Source organism: Balaenoptera musculus, chromosome 16 (genome assembly GCF_009873245.2).
Source record: "Balaenoptera musculus isolate JJ_BM4_2016_0621 chromosome 16, mBalMus1.pri.v3, whole genome shotgun sequence".
NCBI classification, from domain to species: domain Eukaryota; kingdom Metazoa; phylum Chordata; class Mammalia; order Artiodactyla; family Balaenopteridae; genus Balaenoptera; species Balaenoptera musculus.
The window spans coordinates 166,617-183,538 of NC_045800.1; the positions used below are offsets into that span (position 1 = coordinate 166,617).

Here is a 16,922-nt window from a genome sequence, read left to right on the forward strand (position 1 = left end):
GACAAGGGTTTGCCGCTGGCACCCAACACCCGCGCGGAAGGCCAGCCTTTCCTCTCTCAGGTGCCTTTCCCTCAAGCCGCCAGCCTGGTCCGCTGGCCATGATCTCAGCCTGGGGCCCCAGCTCTTTCACATGTCCTCTGGCTTGGATGGCCTCTTGTCCCTCAGAAGGACGACTCCGGGGCCTGGCTTCCGGCTCAGGCTCTCCTGCACTCAGCAGGGGCCTCCCCGGCAGGGCTGCCTCCACAATCTGCCCTCGCCCGCCCCTGGGCTGCAGGGCCTTTGGGCTCACCTGATGGACGCCAGTGCCAAGACCAGCATCTCCCAGGAGCCGTGCCACCTCTGCTCTCCCACAGCTGGCACTCGGCTCTGATTACAGTGAAGGTCTCCAGATTATCCGTGGGACCTGGACCAAGCACTTTCCTCCAAAGACCCAGGCGCTCTGCTGCAGGACGCAGCTCCCTGCAGCCTCCTGTGTCCACACTGCCAGCTTTCTTGGGTGCGGCGCCCAGATGCCCTCCGTCCTCCCAGACGAAGCTCGATGCTCCCAAAGACCAACAGGTCATGGCCAAGCCCTGGCCGGGGCCTCAGAGGCAGCGTGACCGTTTGAAAATCTTGAACAGGGGGACCCATCAGGGCGGCCCCTTGGTTGACTCAGTTCTCCCTGATGGGCCCGGCCAGGCTGTGCTCAGCCTCAGAGACCCACCCGGACCTGGACCGTGGCAGGCCCGGACCTTCACGTGCCTCTGTAGCGTGAGCCGCCAGCGCACTCGGGACGTGATGGAAACACCACTCTCGTCAAGCTGTTCCACACACCAGCCCGACTCCAGGGGCATCTGGCGTCTGGCACAGCCGCGAGTCTCTGAATGCTTCCCACCCCTACGGGTCAGGGTTCCGGCAGGAGGCAGGTGGGTGTCTCCGGAGACTTGGCAGGTGTGCTGGGTGTGGGGCAGCCACACGGGGCGGCAGGCCCTAGAGGGGCGCCTACAGGAAGGCGGCCGCGCCACCACCGGCGACAGAAGGGCCGCGGCTGCTGACCAGGTGCAGCCTGCCCCACCCCCACTGCCCTGCCCCCCCCGCCCCCCGGCCTCTCCAGAGCACAAGCTGGTGGTCATGTTCCTGCACCCCTTCCGGTGCGATCACAACAATGCTGGGCACCGCCTCCGGGAAAAAGTCCTGCTGTCTCATTAGCTGGAAGGTGCTCGGAGGCGGTGGGGAGGCCCGGGGTCTCCGCTGACCACACCGGCCTGTGTGCGGCTGGGCTGTGAGCAGAGCGGCCCCGGCCACCGAGGGGACAGGTGGTCCTTGGGTTCTGCCACGGCTACTTGGGACCTCTTGTCCGCGTGTGTGCACGTTTTAGTAGTGAAATAAACACTCTGCTGCCAATGAGACTGTTTCTTATTGCAGGACCCAGGACTCCGTGTCGGGAATCTTACACAAGAGCCTTGGGTACTAAGTGGTTCACGTTCCGTTTTTCCTTGGTGAGGGGCCCAAGGGGCTGCACAGGTGCACAACGAAAGGGCCAACCACAGAAGTAGGCCTTTTAATTTTAAGATTACAGTTTACACTTTCAACTCCTTCTGAGAAAACACCAGCTTCTCCTCAAGAGAATATTTAAGAGATACTGAACATGAGTGAGTTTCCTCCCCAGGCCAGGCACCCAGGGACGTCCACTGCCCTGATGTCCACACCCAGGCTCAGTCCCCTGTAACCAGGGGCTGGGCTGTGGAGCGGCAGGAGGGCACGGCCTCCTCCCTAGAGCAGAGACCGGGGAGTATACAGTGACCAGCAAGGAGCCTGTGGCCAGGGGACTCCTGGGCGTCCACCCCCTGGCCGTGGAGCCAAGGGCAGGGGCGCGAGACCCTCCTGCTGGACTAGCTCAGGGCTCCACTGCAGGGGGGCCCTGCAGGAGGTCCTGGTCCAGCATCACGGGGCCCAGCACCCCGCTGCGGAAGGCCCGCAGGAAGTCTCGGGCGGCCGCAGGGTAGTTGGGCTGGACGACGTTGACGTCACCTGGGGAAGCAGGAGGGCCCAGTAAGGATGGAGCCCCACTCGGGAGCTCTAGCCCACCCGCCTCAGGCCCGTTCAGGTGGGCGCCTGCGCTGCACATTCGGGAAGCTGGAGCCTCCAGAAGCCACGGGAAGAGGGGTGGGCCGCCCCGCACACCCTGCCCTGAGCCCGGACCGAGAGCCCCTCCCCCCAGAAGCTCCGCCCCGGGCCCCGCCCCCTGAGCCCGCCTGGGGCCGCCAGGTCTCACCAGTGCCCGTCAGCACCTTCACCTTCTGGGTCTTCCTCAGCTTCACGGCCACACGCTTTAGCACGCTGGCGATGTCGTCGCAGGCCTCACCCAGGCCGTAGTGCTGCACGTACCTGCACATAGGGCGACAGTCAGCAGCTCTACCAATGACCCCTCGTGGGTGCGGGTGACCGCCATGCGGACCTGGGGGCCTCATCGACACCTGCCTTCCGCGTGGCCACGACCAGCTGCCCGAGACCCGCTCCCCCACTGGGGCCCTGGGCGCGGCGGCCAGAATGGCTGCAGCTCCCAGCGGTGTCATCCGCTGGCCCTGAGCTGGCCCGGGTCCCACGATGGCAGCCCGGCCACCGGCACACAGTTTGCTGCCGAGGCTGCATTGGTGCCTCCAGGCGGCTGGCCGGAGACGGACGGCGGTTTTCCTCACTGACACGTGCTCTGGGCCTGGGGGGAAGAGCCAGCACGGGATGGGCGCGGCACATCAGAGGCTGAGCGGCCAAAGGAGACCAGTGTCTTCCACGGACACGTGCCTCTCTGAGCCCCGGGGCCAGGACCCCTGGACCAGCACCTGCGCTGGCCCCTCCCCCTCACCGCCCGCCGGGCAGGCAGGGCTGGGATGTGAACTGCAGCTGCAGAGTGGGGGAGGCCGGACGGGCCTCAGGCCTCGCGCCGGGACCCCACGTGAGCATCGGAGCCGGTCTCGGGGACGACAATCCTGAGGAATGCGCGTCCAAAATCAAACCTCCCGGAGCAGCAGCTGCATGGGCCCCTCTGTCCCCAAGAGACCGAAGGCAAGGAAGACTCCCACCCACACACAACCAAGACCTGCCACCCGCAGGAAGTCGGCTGTCACACTTCCCAGAAACACCGAGGACAGCGGAGGTCCAAACTGAATGCCTCGAACATCAAGCAAAACATGACATTTCAAATTCTACTTCCAGGACTTCCCTGGCGGTCCAGGGGTTAAGACTCCGTGCTTCCAGTGCAGGGGGCACGGGTTCAATCCCTGACTGGGGAACCAAGATCCCACATGCTTAGTCACGTGCAGCCAAAAAAAACCAAAAACCAAAAAACAAAGAAAACACATATGTCAAATTCCACTTCCATGCAAATGGAAGGGACTGGGTCTACTCGCCATCTGAAATAACAAAAAAGGAAGAAACAACCAAAAATTCACAAAACAATGGTTTTCAAGGCACCAGACATCAGGCCACGAAGAGTGTAGCTATGGGAAGGAGGAGCGCAGGGAGGGGCCCCGGAGAGCCCGGAGTGGAGAGACGGCGCTGGGGACCAGGGCAGCTGCCGGCTGCAGGCGAGTCAGACAGGGCAGAGCTGCCCAGGGAGAGGACTCGGGAAACTGGCAGAGAGCCACCCTCAGATGGTCAGCAGAGAACGTTCCCCAAGGCCAGAGGCCAGGAAGAGCCACCCAGGAGGGCAGGAGGGGAGCAGCAAGCCTCCTCAGAGCCAGGAACAGACGGAAGCCCCAAGACCCACAGGGCCTGGGGAGGGGGCGGAGCACCCCGGGAACTGTTCCAGGCCCGCCTGATAAACCGTGAAAGGAAGACCCGAAAGGACCAAACTGTTTCCAAATAACGGTCCCAGAACAGGAATGTAAGATACCTGTCACCAAAAAGGTCAGATTCACGTGCCTGCCCCCCATCAAAAGCTGTCAGGCACACATAGCAGGAAATCAGAGCCATTACAAGGAGAAGACCAATCACCTGAAACTGCCCCGGATGTTAGAATTCACAAAGACATTGAATCGGTTATTAGAACTGTGTTCCCTGTGGTTACAAAGTTAAGAAAACACACAGAAGACAGTAAAAAAAAATGATCCAAATCGAGTACCTCGAGGAAAGCACTACGAAACACACACTCAGGGGATTATAAAGCAGATCAGATTCTGCAGAAGAGAGGGTGAGGGAACTGGAGACCCAGCACTGCTGAGCCGGCGGCACCTGTGGCCAGTGCCTGGGTAGTGGAGCCCTGGGAGAGAAGAATGGCCAGAAATCATCCGAACGTGATACAAACTACACAACCACAGATGCAAGAACTCAAGGAACTAAAAGCACAAGAAACATGAAGAAAACTACACCAGGGCCCAGCATCATAAATTGCTCAAAAACTTGATAAAGAGAAATCTTAACAGCAGCCAGAGGGTCATGTATACAGAGAACAAAGACAGACAGACAGCAGATTTCTCATCAGAAACAACAGCCGCTCTGCGGGACTGAGGAAATCCGTCCATCTAGAATTCTACACGCAGGGCAAACGCCCTTCAAAAACTAAGGTGAAATGAACACATCTTCGGACAAACAGCAACCTGCATCACCAACAGCGTCACAGGAAATCCTTGGACAGGAAGATGGCCCCAGAGGGAGGGCAGGTCAACGCACAGACAAGGAGCCGTGACTGGCGAGGCTCAGAGTAAACTGCCAAGATCGAGTCTTCACTTTACATCTGTGTGTAGACAAAGCTCGGCAGCATGTCTGCTACATAAAAGCAAAACGTGTGACAAGACCGGCCCAGAGGTGAGGACGAGGAGAGTGGAAAGGCCCTCACACCACACTCGGCATTAACACCACCGGAAAGTGCCCTGCAAACCCTAAAGCGGCCTCCGCCGAAGTTACAGGTAACAAGCTGACAAAGGGGAATCATAAAACAGGCCAGAGAGAGAGAGGAAAAAAAGAACAAAGAATAGTTGGGACAAATGGCAAGATGACAGATGTAAACCTAACACCAGTGATCACATCAGATGTAAATGGTCTAAATGCCTAAAATAAAAGCAGAAACGGTCAGACTGGGTAAAAAGCAAGGCCCAACTATAAGCAGCCAATAAACACATTTTACAAGTAAAGACACACAAGCTCAAAGTAAAGCGACAGGAAAGATGAGCACACAGAGACTCTCTTGAAGGATAAAGGGGGTCACGTCCTCAAATCACCAGGAGAACCCAATGACCTCCTGAAGGTTTCCGCCCCCGACAACGGAGCCTGGAAACTCATGAAGCAGCTGCTGCCAGGACAGCGGGGAAGAGAGCAGCCCAGGCGGTGGTGGGAGGGCCCGTCTCCCCACGGGCAGCACAAACAGGAAGAGAGTCAGGAACATGGAAACAAGGAAGGAACAGGGACCGAACAGCAATCAACCAACAGCAATCAAGACAGAAAGAGAACAGAGAAAGTCACGAAACCAAAAGCTGGTTCTTTGGGGAAGTCAATAACCTGTCACTGATGTCCTCAAGGTGATAAAGCAGCAGTCCCCAACCTTTCTGGCACCAGGGACCGGTTTCGTGGAAGACAGTTTTTCCACGGACGGGGAGGGGGGGAGATGGGATGGCTCAGGCGGTAACGCGAGCGGTGGAGAGCGGTGGGGAGCGGCAGATGAAGCTTCACTCACTCACGCGCCGCCCCCTCCCGCTGTGTGGCCCGGTTCCTAACAGGCCACAGACCGGTACCGAGTCCCCTGGGGGCTGGGGACCGCTGTGATAAAGGACAGCTCTGGGGCCCCACGGGACACCGGCACTCACACCGTCCTCAGCTGTGAGAACAAACCGACCAGATGTCTGCACAATGAAACCTCCTGGTGGTGACCAGTGTTAGAACACGGATGAATCCCGAGACAACGGGGCTGAGCGGGGAGTCCGCACCATGTGACTCCACTCGTGAGATTCTAGAAGGTGATGGGAAGCAGATGGGGCAGGAAGGGGTGGGGAGGAGGGGCTACAAAGCAGCATAAGAATTGGGGGGGTTTTCTGGACTGTGGAACGGTTTCACACGTCTATCAAACTGTACACTTTAAATGACTACAGATTGTCTGTCTACAGTACTTTAACGGTGCTGTTTTTTCAGTCACGTTTGGCTGGGATGGGAGAGGAAGGGCTGCCTTCCCACACTCACCCCAAGAGCTGGCGCCTGTTGAGGGTGTAGAGAAGGTAGTCAGCCAGGGTCTCCTCGCCCACCAGGTGGTCCAGCACGGTGCCTGGGAACAGGCAGCAAGGGTGAGCGCACACACGTGCCGCTGAGGAGGCCAAGCCGTGGCCTGACCTGCCCTCACCAGCCCCGCCCCGCCTGTCAAACAGGAGGAGGGCGCCCCCTCCAGGGCAGGCCAGGAGGGCTGGTGGGGTCAGAGGGTGCGGAGTGTGTCACCTGTGAGCCAGGACCACACACGCTGCCCGAGACGTCCTTCACCACAGCTCTGGACATCTCTGCGGCAGCCAGGCCAAGGCTGGCACAAGGCGCCCAGCCTGGGGGCCTGGGGGTCTGGGGGCCAGTTGCGGGGGGCTGGCTCACCACACAAGGCCAGCTTCAGGCCCGTCTCCACGCTCTGGATCCGAGGAGCCAGCACCCCGGGGGTGTCCAGCAGGAACATCAGCGGCCGCTCACACACCTGTGGGCACAGAGGGTGGTCGGCCCGCCGCTCGAGAAGCCTCAAACAGCCCCTCCCGCCAGGCCCTCTGCTGGGTCCCAGAGGCTTGAGGAGGCCCCAGAACCTGCCCGCCAGTGTCGTCACTGCCACCAGCTCTCAGCTACCCCACAGGATGCCACTCCCGCGGGACGTGGAGAACAAGTAAGAGGAGCCCAGCAGCTGCCTTCCTCCCAGGAGGACGGGCTCCGCCCTGACCCTGTGTGCCCTCGAGCAGGTTTCCTCATCTGTGAGATGCGGTGGCACCTGTGCCCTCCCCCAGGCTTGGTGTGAGGACCCAGGCCGCGCTTGGCGGACAGAGCAGAGGGAAGGGGTGGTGGAGGCCCGGCGGCCGAGGGCCCCCACCTGAATCCTGGACATCACAGCTCTGGTGATCCCAGGCTCGCCGCCCACCCTGGTGGCTTTTCCTGCAGGATAAAAGAGGGTGTCAGTGTCTATTAAACACACAGGCAGGTAAGCTACAGAATGAGCAACGACACACGTGGAGACCTGGAGGGCCCTAACACCAGGAGAGAACTGCCTCCCGGCCCTGGGAGTGGCCCAGCACCTGCTGAGCGACGGCCTTGACATCTGGACCGGAGCTGCCCGCCGCCATCACCTTCCCCCTGCAAGACCAGGTCCCAAGCATCTGCCCCCGCACCGCCCAGCACAGCCTGTCGGTGGGGCCACTCCTGACCAAGAGGCCGCCTGTGCTCTGAACACTGGCTGCCCTGGGGCGCAGCTCAGGGTGTGTCCCAAGCAGACTCTGCACCCTCTGCTGAATCAACACAAGAGCAAAGGGACACATGCATCCGTCGGCACATGGATGGATAAACGAAATGTAGTCCGTCCACACCACAGAGTATTATTCAGCCCGAAAAAGGAAGGAAATTATGAATCACGCTACAACATGGATGGACCCTGTAGAGTTAGGCTCCGTGAAATAAGCCTGACACAGGTCAAATCCTGTGATTCCAGTTATGTGGCACCGGAGCCGTCAAATCCACACGACAGAAAGTAGACCAGAGGTTCCCAGGAGCTCAGGAGGGCGGTTACCATTAATGTCTAGAGTTTCCGCTTGAGATGATGGAAAAATCTGGAAATAGATGGTGTGATGGTTGCACAGCACTTAATGTACTTAATGCCAATGATGTTTTTTAAAGCCACAACTAAAGAAAAATAAACAAAACAACAGCTGACTGTAACAGCTCTCCAGTGGGCAGCGAAACAGCCTGAGATGACGGTCTAGCACTGTTCGGTCTTTGAGGTGGTTCCCAAAGGACACGCTCGTGCAGACTTGGTCTCAAAAGTTAAGAGGCATGGGACAAGGACACAGGCCTGGGGCTCCTCCTCCCCAGGTCCCGGCCTGACGTCTCACCCCACGTATCCTACCCACCTTGAGCACAGTGGGTCAGAGACAGATAAATAAAAGGACAAGATCACCAACGTTTAGAAGTCATCACATATATTAAACACTATAATTAAGCATTTAATTTTGAAGAGAGAAAGCGAATGAAGTATAAAATGTATAAGGGAATGACTGTGTCTCACCAGCTGACTGCATGCCAGGCTGTCAGCTGGGTCCTCCCGGTGGAAAAAGACCCCCTGACGAGCTGGGGTCTCAGGCTCTGAAGTGTCGTCCCAGCACGAGAACCAGCGCCTGCCCCGGGGAACTACCTTTCCTGAGGTGCTGCCTCCGCAGAGAGTTGATGAGCGACGACTTGCCCACGTTGGGGACCCCAATCACCATGATGCAGTACTCCAGGTTCTGCAGGCGCAAGAGCAGGCATCAGGGGCCCACCCAGACCCCCCAGACCCACACACGCCCAGGCCAGCTTAACAGGAAGGACAGTCGCTGCACCGGCCCTGCCCACCCAGCTGCTGAGACCCGGAGGACAGGGGGCTCCCCAGCAGGAGGGACACCCCACAGCTGGCATTGGCCCACCACCAACCTCTCCTCGGTGATAGCGGTAGCTGCTCCCAACCAACTCCGTGACCATCGGGACTATCTGCAAGGAACAGACCACAGGCACTTTCCTGGGGGAACTGGCCACCCTTAGCTTCTGGAGGTGGACACTCCAGCGTCCAGCACCGGACAGCTCGGGTCCGAACACGTCAAGATTCAGGCTGCGCTACGGCGGGCGGGGGTGGGGGTCGCCTGTGCCCCACCTCGTCCCTCCACCAGGAACCAGCAGGACAGACCCCGTGGGGTGACGGCTGTGACTGCCAGCACCTGCTAACAAGATGCACGTCAGCCGGTGAAATTCTCCAATACAACTGGGAAAACAGGCACTAGACCCTCCACGGGCTCTTCCACCTTATGACCCCGGAACGTGTCTCGCAGCCTGACTCTGCTCCTTCCCACCGCCAGCCCGTCCAGGCCCACGCTGCCCTCGGCAGCGGGAGACGAGCGGGCCCAGAACCCGAGCAATTACGAGTCACCGCCAACACTCTGCTTCTTACGGAAGCACAGAATTATTCGTGGCGTTTCTTTAACGCATTTAAGCAGAAGCATTAGAGCACAAAACAGAAAAAAAAACCCACCTGCTTGATATTTTCATCCTTCACACAGTTGGTAAAAATGACATTTTTTAGGCCTTCTCCTTCTAAGTGTTGTATAATTTTCTGAAAGAGACAAGACGTTTCCATTTTAAACACTAAATGGAGACATGGGCGGTGTCATACGCTAAAGTCCAAGATCTGCTCGCCAGCCCAGGGCCATGGCGGCCGGGGACTCAGGGAGGAGGCTGGGCCCACCGGGCAGCACGCGGGGCAACGCAGCACCAGGGACAGGCTGCCTGACGAGACGTCCAAGGAGGGCAGCCTGGCCCCGGGGTGGCCCTGGGCGGCTGGCTCCATGTGAGGACACAGGGAGAGGAGGCCAAACCAGGTTATTCCAAGTCGCTCCCAGCACTGGAATTGTCACACTGGAATTGCTGGTTTAGTCACGCCTCCACTCCCGCTCCTCCTAACGAGCTTCCGCACTACGAGCTCCACTTAAACTAAGGTTTGAACCCAATCCGATTACAAAGTACAAGGAATACTTTAAAAGCCCCAAAGTAAACTAAGGTTAATATGAACTTACTGGCCGTAACATGAAGCAAAATCAGCGTATGACTCATATTTTTAAAACCAGTATTGCACTGTTTGATCAGCTACTGATTTACTTAAAGGAACAAAAAAATCATCAGTAATTCAGTTAGTTTTACTCATTTATTTTATTTCTTATGAGGACGCAGATTAAGGTCAGGCCATCACAAACACACATGTGAAGCTGCGCTTCAAGTGTACAAATTTGCACAGGACGCTGCCACCCACTCCACAGAGGCAGACACGGAGGGGCCACCCTGGGGGCTTCTCCTCTCCTCTCCTCCCCAAGCCCTTGGCCGCAGCACCTGAGAGGAGGGGCAAACACTCCAGCCGCCTCCTGCAGGTGAGACCCCCCACCCCCGTGTCCCCTTGTCAGGCCACCTAACGTGCCCATCACGCCACAAAAATTAGCATTTTGGAGCAGGAGCAATTGATGGATGATAAGACCCAAGCCTCAACTAAGAAAAGCAAGTGAAACCTTGTGATCACAAGTAACTACAACTGCCCGTGCAGTGAAACCCGTGGGGTTCTGTTGTCAGAGCGGAGCGTGCTCGGCGGGAGGGACTTCAGTGAGCAGATGCACAGCCCGCACGGCAGGGGCAGGGTCCTGATGCGCAATGTCTCCCACTCGGGTTCTCAATGAACGAAGAACCCTGTGGCTTCAGCACTTGCATTTCCCTGGAAACCGGGTGCTACAGGCCTGTGGCAGGGGTTTAAATAACTCAAGGTACCACAGCCAACTAAGAAACCGGGAACATGTTCTTGCTGCTGCGAAAGGAAAAGCTCCACAAAAGAAAAAAACTGGCTTGATTTCAAGATTCTGACACCTACTCTTCACAAAGGATTTGATAACAGCAAGAAAAGCAGAGGAGAACACTTCACAAGTAACATTTCCTGAATCTTCACGTTTCTCTCACTCAGGGACAAGGGGAAACATCCCCCGGCCCGGTCACTATATCCCCGTCCGGCAGGGCTCAGGGAAACCCCCTAGCTGCTTTGGGCCTCCCACCTTCCAGCTTCCAGATCACTCGGTGGGCAGCAGGCAGCCCACAGGTCAGCCAGGGGTCTGGGGGACCGTGGGGCTGGCCAGTGAGGACACCAGGGGCAAACACAGCCACCAGGAGGCCTCCAGGCCAGCGCTGTCCAGGGGACAGACGGCCACTCACCTCATGAGGCAACAGAAACGTTAGCGAATGAAAGTGAAATAAAACGTGGACGTCGGCCTCACAGCGGCAACCACGACCCACGTGCTCCCAGCCTCGCGGGGCCAGCGGCCACCACGTGGGGCGCTCGGCTCCGGCCGCTCCTCCCGGCCACCTGCTATAGGAGGCGCACGCTTCGATCACTTGGGTCATGAATTAGACAAAGGGTAGTTTGCTAAAGCCGGCAGGCCCGGGCGGACCGACACCGTGTCCGCCAGTGATCCGGTCCAACTCAGGGGCCCTCACACCGAAGGCCCTGCAGGGCATTACCTGCTGCTCCTTCAGATCCGCCAGGTCCATCTTGTTGAGGACGAGCAAGTGAGGCTTAAGCCCAAGGGTCTCCTGAAACAGAGGGTTTCGGCCTGAAAGTGGGATGTGGCAAAATTAAGGGAAAATTCCTTCAAAGCTTTACCAGCCAATTAATGTACTTTGCCTTGTCTTGTTACGCAGACTGGACCCACCTTCGAAAGGAAACCTTCAGAAGGGACAGAGCGGAGGAAGCCCGGTCTGGGAGCAAGCGAGCTCGGGCCAGCCCAGCCTCCCAGCCTCCCAGCCTCCCGTCGAGACCAACCCCCAGTCTTGCCTGCCCCGCCAGTGCCACGGAGCCACTGCAGGCCCCTCGCCACTCCCTGTGGACAAGAGCTGGAGCACAGACAGGGCGGTGGCTCTCACGTGACTTCTCAAACAGGAACAACGGTGGCAAAAACAAAAACCAAAGCTCGCTGGAAGGTTTTACGACTAGACCATTGTTCAGTTGCCACAATGATCTGGTGGCTCAAAAAAAGTACCTCCCACAGAGTCCTAACTAGTATATGTCAGACCACCGCCGCCACCCACCACCGCTGCCACCCACCGCCGCCACCCTCTGGAGTTCCCACAGAGACCTCCAGTGAACCTGCCTCCTTACTGCCAGGGGCAGGCCCTTCTGCCCTCAGCCAGGGGCCCTTGGTGCTGTCAAGTGCCACCTCCTGTGACACGGACCCAGCAGGAGGGAGGTCCGTCTGTGTCTTCATCTCGTGAGCACTCGGCCCCTACCTGGTGCTTGTCTACTACGAGGCCAAGGCCTCAACGTGCCCTGGGTCTAGGCACCCAGTCCAGTGCTGTGTCCTCACCCACCCAACAAAGGGACTTTCCGTAAACAGCCCTCTTCCCTCAGAGGTTAACCAAGCCTGGGCTAATTCACAACGCTGAGAGCCTCCAGACTCCCTCACGGTGCCGACCCGGAGGAGAAATCAGAACGTCTAGAGACTGAAAGGAGCAGAGGTGGCCGCTCATCACAGCACGCGGAGCAGTAAGGGCAGGTTTCGTTGTTCTTCAATAATCAGACATATAATTGCCAGTAAGCCCTTTTGACTGGCATAAGCCCTTCTGACTGGCATGAGGTATTGTACGAACTGGTACATTTAGCCTACATTAGAGAAATTCCCACAGGCCTTTGCAACAGAGAAAACAGTCCCTCGCCCTCCACCCTAGAGATGGAATGACTCTCAAGCCAACACCTTCGCTGTACAAGAAGAATCTAAACACAGCTCAAATAAGTACAACGAAAGCAGGCTCTGAAAAGTATACTCATCACTGAGCGAGATGGTTACATCTTGCCAATCCACGCCTCAAGTATAGCAAGAAAAGTCTGGTTGGCAGGAACGTTTTAATGGAGGTTTCATATCCCACCTGGACTGGGTTGGAGGGCCTGGGCGTGCCAGGCAGAGGTCTGAGAGAAACGATGCCACCTGCATATCAAAGGGGAGCTTTCCGGGCCCCACACTAGAGATTCTGATTCACTGGCCTGGAAAGGGGCCCAGATATCGGTATTTTCAAAAGCCTCCTGGGGGAATTCTCGTGCGTAACGAGGACTGAGAACCACTACTTCAAATGCCAATAATTATGACAGGTGACGCTGCTGACCACCGTGGTGCTGAGTGGACCAGAGCAGGGCCCACAGGAGGTAGACGGAAACAAGGTAACAAGCCAGGAGTGCCTCCTGCTGTCGTGAGCACTGCCTGACTCAGGAGGGTCTCCCCTGCACTACAGTTCTGCACCCAATGCCAGTGGGGTTGGGGGGCGTCCCTCACCACCAAGCAATTCTCCACCACCACCAGCCGGGTGTCCTACTATTCAACTCAATTCTGCCACTACCTACCTGGAGATAACATCAGACCCCACAGGTTAAGGGCTCAGGACTGCTACCACCCCCCACTGATTCAGACACCAATTGCAAGTCGAGGTTGTCACCTGGTGGCAACCAACAGGCTGTCTGACCAACGGGCTATGGAAAGAGGGTTCCCACGACCCCCTCCTTGGGTTCTAGCAATATTAGTCTGCTAGACTGGCTCAAGGAATTAAGAGAAACATTTTACTTACTAGATCAGACTTATTATAAGAAGACATAACTCTGGAATAGCCAGATGGAAGACATGTATAGGGCGAGGGATGGGGAAGGGACCCAGAGCTTCCATTCCCTCTATATGCCACTATGCCTGCATCTCCACACACTCACCAACCCAGAAGCTGTCCCCAGCCCACCCCTCAACCTTTTGGGTTTTTACAGCGGCTTCATTACACAGGCAGGACAGAATGAACCATTGGCCTTGGGTGACTGAACTCAATCTCCAGCCCCTCTCCTTTCCGTAAGGTCAGAGGTAGGACTGAAAGTTCTAAGGCTCCCATGTCAAGGTTGGTTCCCCCAGCAACCCACTCCCCACCTTAGGTGACTTAGGGTCTTTTCCAAAATCACCTCATTAACATAACAAAAGACACCTTAACAAGCACCTCACTTAGGAAATTCCAAGACTTTCAGGAGCTCTGTGCCAGAACCAGGACAAAGACCAAATATGTATTGCTTATTATAAGTCACAATGTCACAACCACCAAAGGATATCCGGGCATCATGGACCTCGATGATACAGTCCACCAGCTTTAGGCTGCTCTGCATCTTCTTCAGCCCTGGAAAACAGAAGAAGGACGCTTAAGGGAAGACAGGGGTCCATGACCTTTTAAGAGAGGTAGAAGATTTAAGTTGAACTGTCAAGAATGACACACCATCATCAACAACCTAAAATGAACACATCTGAGTGCAGTGCTCTATTAAACAGTAGCTGTGTCTCCTTCAAATTCAACCCTGGTGGCTAAGGAGAGAAAAGCTCAGGTCCCTGCCTGAGGGACACCTGCACATCATAGGGTGAGGTCAGAGCCCATCCGTCTACACCACTTCCACAAGTGGGCGACTCTAGGTGGAATATTTAACCTCTATGGGTCTTGATCTATAAAGCAGAGAAACACTGACTAACTCACTCATGGGGCCCTCAATACTGTGTGATGACGATGGTGTAGGTACCAACCTCAGCCACTCACCCTGGACGACGCACACACAAGGCACTGAACTCACCCCGAACTAGGAACACCACACACAACAAAAGCAACAATGCTCCTCTTCCTGCAGCTCAGCAGTGACACCGCCCCTCAGCCTCCCCTCCCACAGCCAAGCCCTGTCATTTACGCACATCCTCAGACATCTCACCTCACCCCACATGCCGCCCCCCGCGGGCGCCCCGTCCCTCCTGAGCACCGACGCGCGGAGCACCCGTCACCGAGCCCGGCAGAGCAGGCGCCCAAGGGGGCGGGAGCAGGGGGAGCGTGGCAATCCGTCACACGGGGAAGGGCTGGACCCGTCCTACATGTCTTCTTGGGGCCAAACGCTGACAAATAAACAGTAAGAAACTCCCAGAGAGGTTTAGGCAGAAGATAGCAAACTCGATCTACGTCTCAAAGGTTTTGAGGTGACTGAATAGCTGAACACAACTTGGAAAGTGCTTTCCTACCCCTACTTCATCTAGTCTCCAAAGTAACGTCAGGAATGTATCTTTTCCAAAGCAGATGCATAAACTGAGGCTTCGGGAGCCGAGTGGCAGAAGGGCCTTGCGACCCCCGCCCTCTCCGCTCGCGGGGGACCCGCGAAGAGCCGGGTAAACAGCGCGGCCCCGTCGCGTCCCGCCGGACCTCACCCTTGGCCATGTGGCCCGGGAACCAGCGCGCCACGTCGCGACCGTCTAGGGGGAAGCTCTCCCGCCAGGCGGCCCGGGCGGCGGCGCACAGCGCGCGCGCGGTGAGCCTCATGGCGCCGCGTCCCGAGCGCCGCGCAGCGCCGCGGACCGCTCCATCAACGGACTTTTCCGCCGGGCCCGCGACCCGCACAAGGGTTCCGACGCTCCAAGCTTCCGCAGCGCGGCCCGCGCGTGCGCGCACGACTCTGCCTCTAGCGGCGGACCCCGAGAGGGGGCGGGGGCTCGAGGGCGGGGCTGTGGGCGGGGCTATGAACCAGGGGCGTGGCTCCGAGCCAGGGGCGGACCCACGCAGTCCCGGGAGTTATCGGGGTCCAGAGTTTAGTAATTCATTAAATTAAAAAATCCTGGTTCTTCCTAAGCGTATCCTGAGCATAAGTAACAAAATCTAGCAGTTCGCTTTCAGTTTGGTCCCTTTTTACAAACTTGGTCAAAATTTTTCAGATATTTAAAATTTAACTTACAAGTGTAACATCCTTTTCTAAGTACTCTGCATTTTAATGTAACAAACCAACCCTTTGCAAAAACTGACTACAGGGCTTCCCTGGTGGCGCAGTGGTTGAGAATCTGCCTGCTAATTCAGGGGACACGGGTTCGAGCCCTGGTCTGGGAAGATCCCACATGCCACGGAGCAGCTGGGCCCGTGAGCCACAACTACTGAGCCTGCGCGTCTGGAGCCTGTGCCCCGCAACGGGAGGGGCCGCGATAGTGAAAAGGCCCGCGCACCGCGATGAAGAGCGGTCCCCGCACCGCGATGAAGAGTGGCCCCCACTTGCCGTAACTAGAGAAAGCCCTCGCACGAACCGAAGACCCAACACAGCCAAAAATAAATAAATAAATAAAAACTTTAAAAAAAAAAAAAAAAAAAAGAAACTGACTACAGTTCTGCTAAATTAAACCTATTAGTACAAAGAGCCTCAAAATTCCCTTCACTGTTCCAATACTCTGTATAAATGTAGTCAGATTTTAACTTTTTTTTTTTTTTTGGCCACGCCGCATGGCTTGCAGGATCTGAGTTGTGCAACCAGGGGTTGAACCTGGGTCATGGCAGTGGAAGCCCAGAGTCCTAACCACTAGGCCACCAGATTTTAACTTTATATCGCAAGTCTGAGCAACTACTCACTGCACTTTGGAGTTACAAGAGTATGACGCTAATGGAATTTTTTTATTTTTTTTTTGGTCTGCGTTGGGTCCTCGTTGCTGTGTGCAGGCTTTCTCTAGTTGCGGCTAGCGGGGGCTACTCTTCATTGTGGTGCACGGGCCTCTCATTGCGGTGGCTTCTCTTGTTGTGGAGCACGGGCTCTAGGCGTGTGGGCTTCAGTAGTTGTGGCACATGGGCTCAGTAGTTGTGGCTCGCGGGCTCTAGAGCACAGGCTCAATAGTTGTGGCACACAGGCTCAGCTGCTCTGTGACATGTGGGATCTTCCCGGACCAGGGCTCAAACCCACGTCCCCAGCATTGGCAGGCCGATTCTTAACCACTGCGCCACCAGGGAAGCCCTAATGGAATTTTTTAAACAAGCTCCTAAAACTCCAAAGATGCTCAGATTCTCAGCACAAAGATATCATTACTGTCATCTTGATGGCCTTAAACCTCCTAATACTCAGGGCTAATGGTTCCTGGGGCTAAGACAAGCCCTCCAGGTGGCTGACTGAGACCACCTGGGCCTCCTGACAGGCCTCCCAGCACCCCTCCTGAGCCAGCCCAGACAGCCTGAGTCCTGCACCCAGACTCATGAAACCTGAGACGTCAACAACACAGAACTCTGTGCCTGATGCACGCTGTGTTCTTCCATGGCCCTAGGACCAAAGAACGAAAATAAAAACCTTCCTGAAGCCCAGATTTCTCTCACAGCTGTCTGACAGGCAGGTGCCCCAAGTCAGACAACTCCAGGGACACAAAGCAGTGGACACACAGACA

At 56.8% G+C, this 16,922-nt stretch overlaps 1 protein-coding gene across 2 annotated transcripts; it reads right to left on the reverse strand.

Annotated features, from left to right (window-relative positions):
* Window positions 1-1,520: 1,520 nt before the first annotated feature.
* Window positions 1,521-15,170, reverse strand: MTG1 (mitochondrial ribosome associated GTPase 1). 2 transcript variants are annotated; one of them, XM_036828670.1, is made up of 11 exons: window positions 14,946-15,170; window positions 13,823-13,887; window positions 11,215-11,319; window positions 9,197-9,277; window positions 8,605-8,661; window positions 8,330-8,420; window positions 7,019-7,080; window positions 6,541-6,637; window positions 6,148-6,229; window positions 2,277-2,367; window positions 1,521-2,010 (listed from the first exon to the last, which is right to left on the reverse strand). In XM_036828670.1, exons 1-11 carry the CDS (start codon window positions 15,055-15,057, stop codon window positions 1,924-1,926), a joined length of 930 nt encoding a protein of 309 aa, XP_036684565.1. In that variant the 5' UTR covers window positions 15,058-15,170; the 3' UTR covers window positions 1,521-1,923. The 2 variants fall into 2 exon arrangements, with proteins under 2 accessions (XP_036684565.1, XP_036684564.1); XM_036828669.1 differs by having other exon boundaries at window positions 2,255-2,367; window positions 14,946-15,166.
* Between the last annotated feature and the right edge of the window lie 1,752 nt (window positions 15,171-16,922).

Bases quoted from the DNA above. Each gene is read 5' to 3' on its own strand.
- MTG1 (XM_036828669.1), bottom strand. From the start codon at position 15,057: ATGAGGCTCACCGCGCGCGCGCTGTGCGCCGCCGCCCGGGCCGCCTGG. The intron at 11,320-13,822 runs ATATCCTTTGGT...TAATTTTGCCAC, and splicing joins TCGAGGTCCATGATGCCCGG to ATCCCACTTTCAGGCCGAAA. The intron at 7,081-8,329 runs GTAGTTCCCCGG...TTTATCCTGCAG, and splicing joins GAGGCAGCACCTCAGGAAAG to GAAAAGCCACCAGGGTGGGC.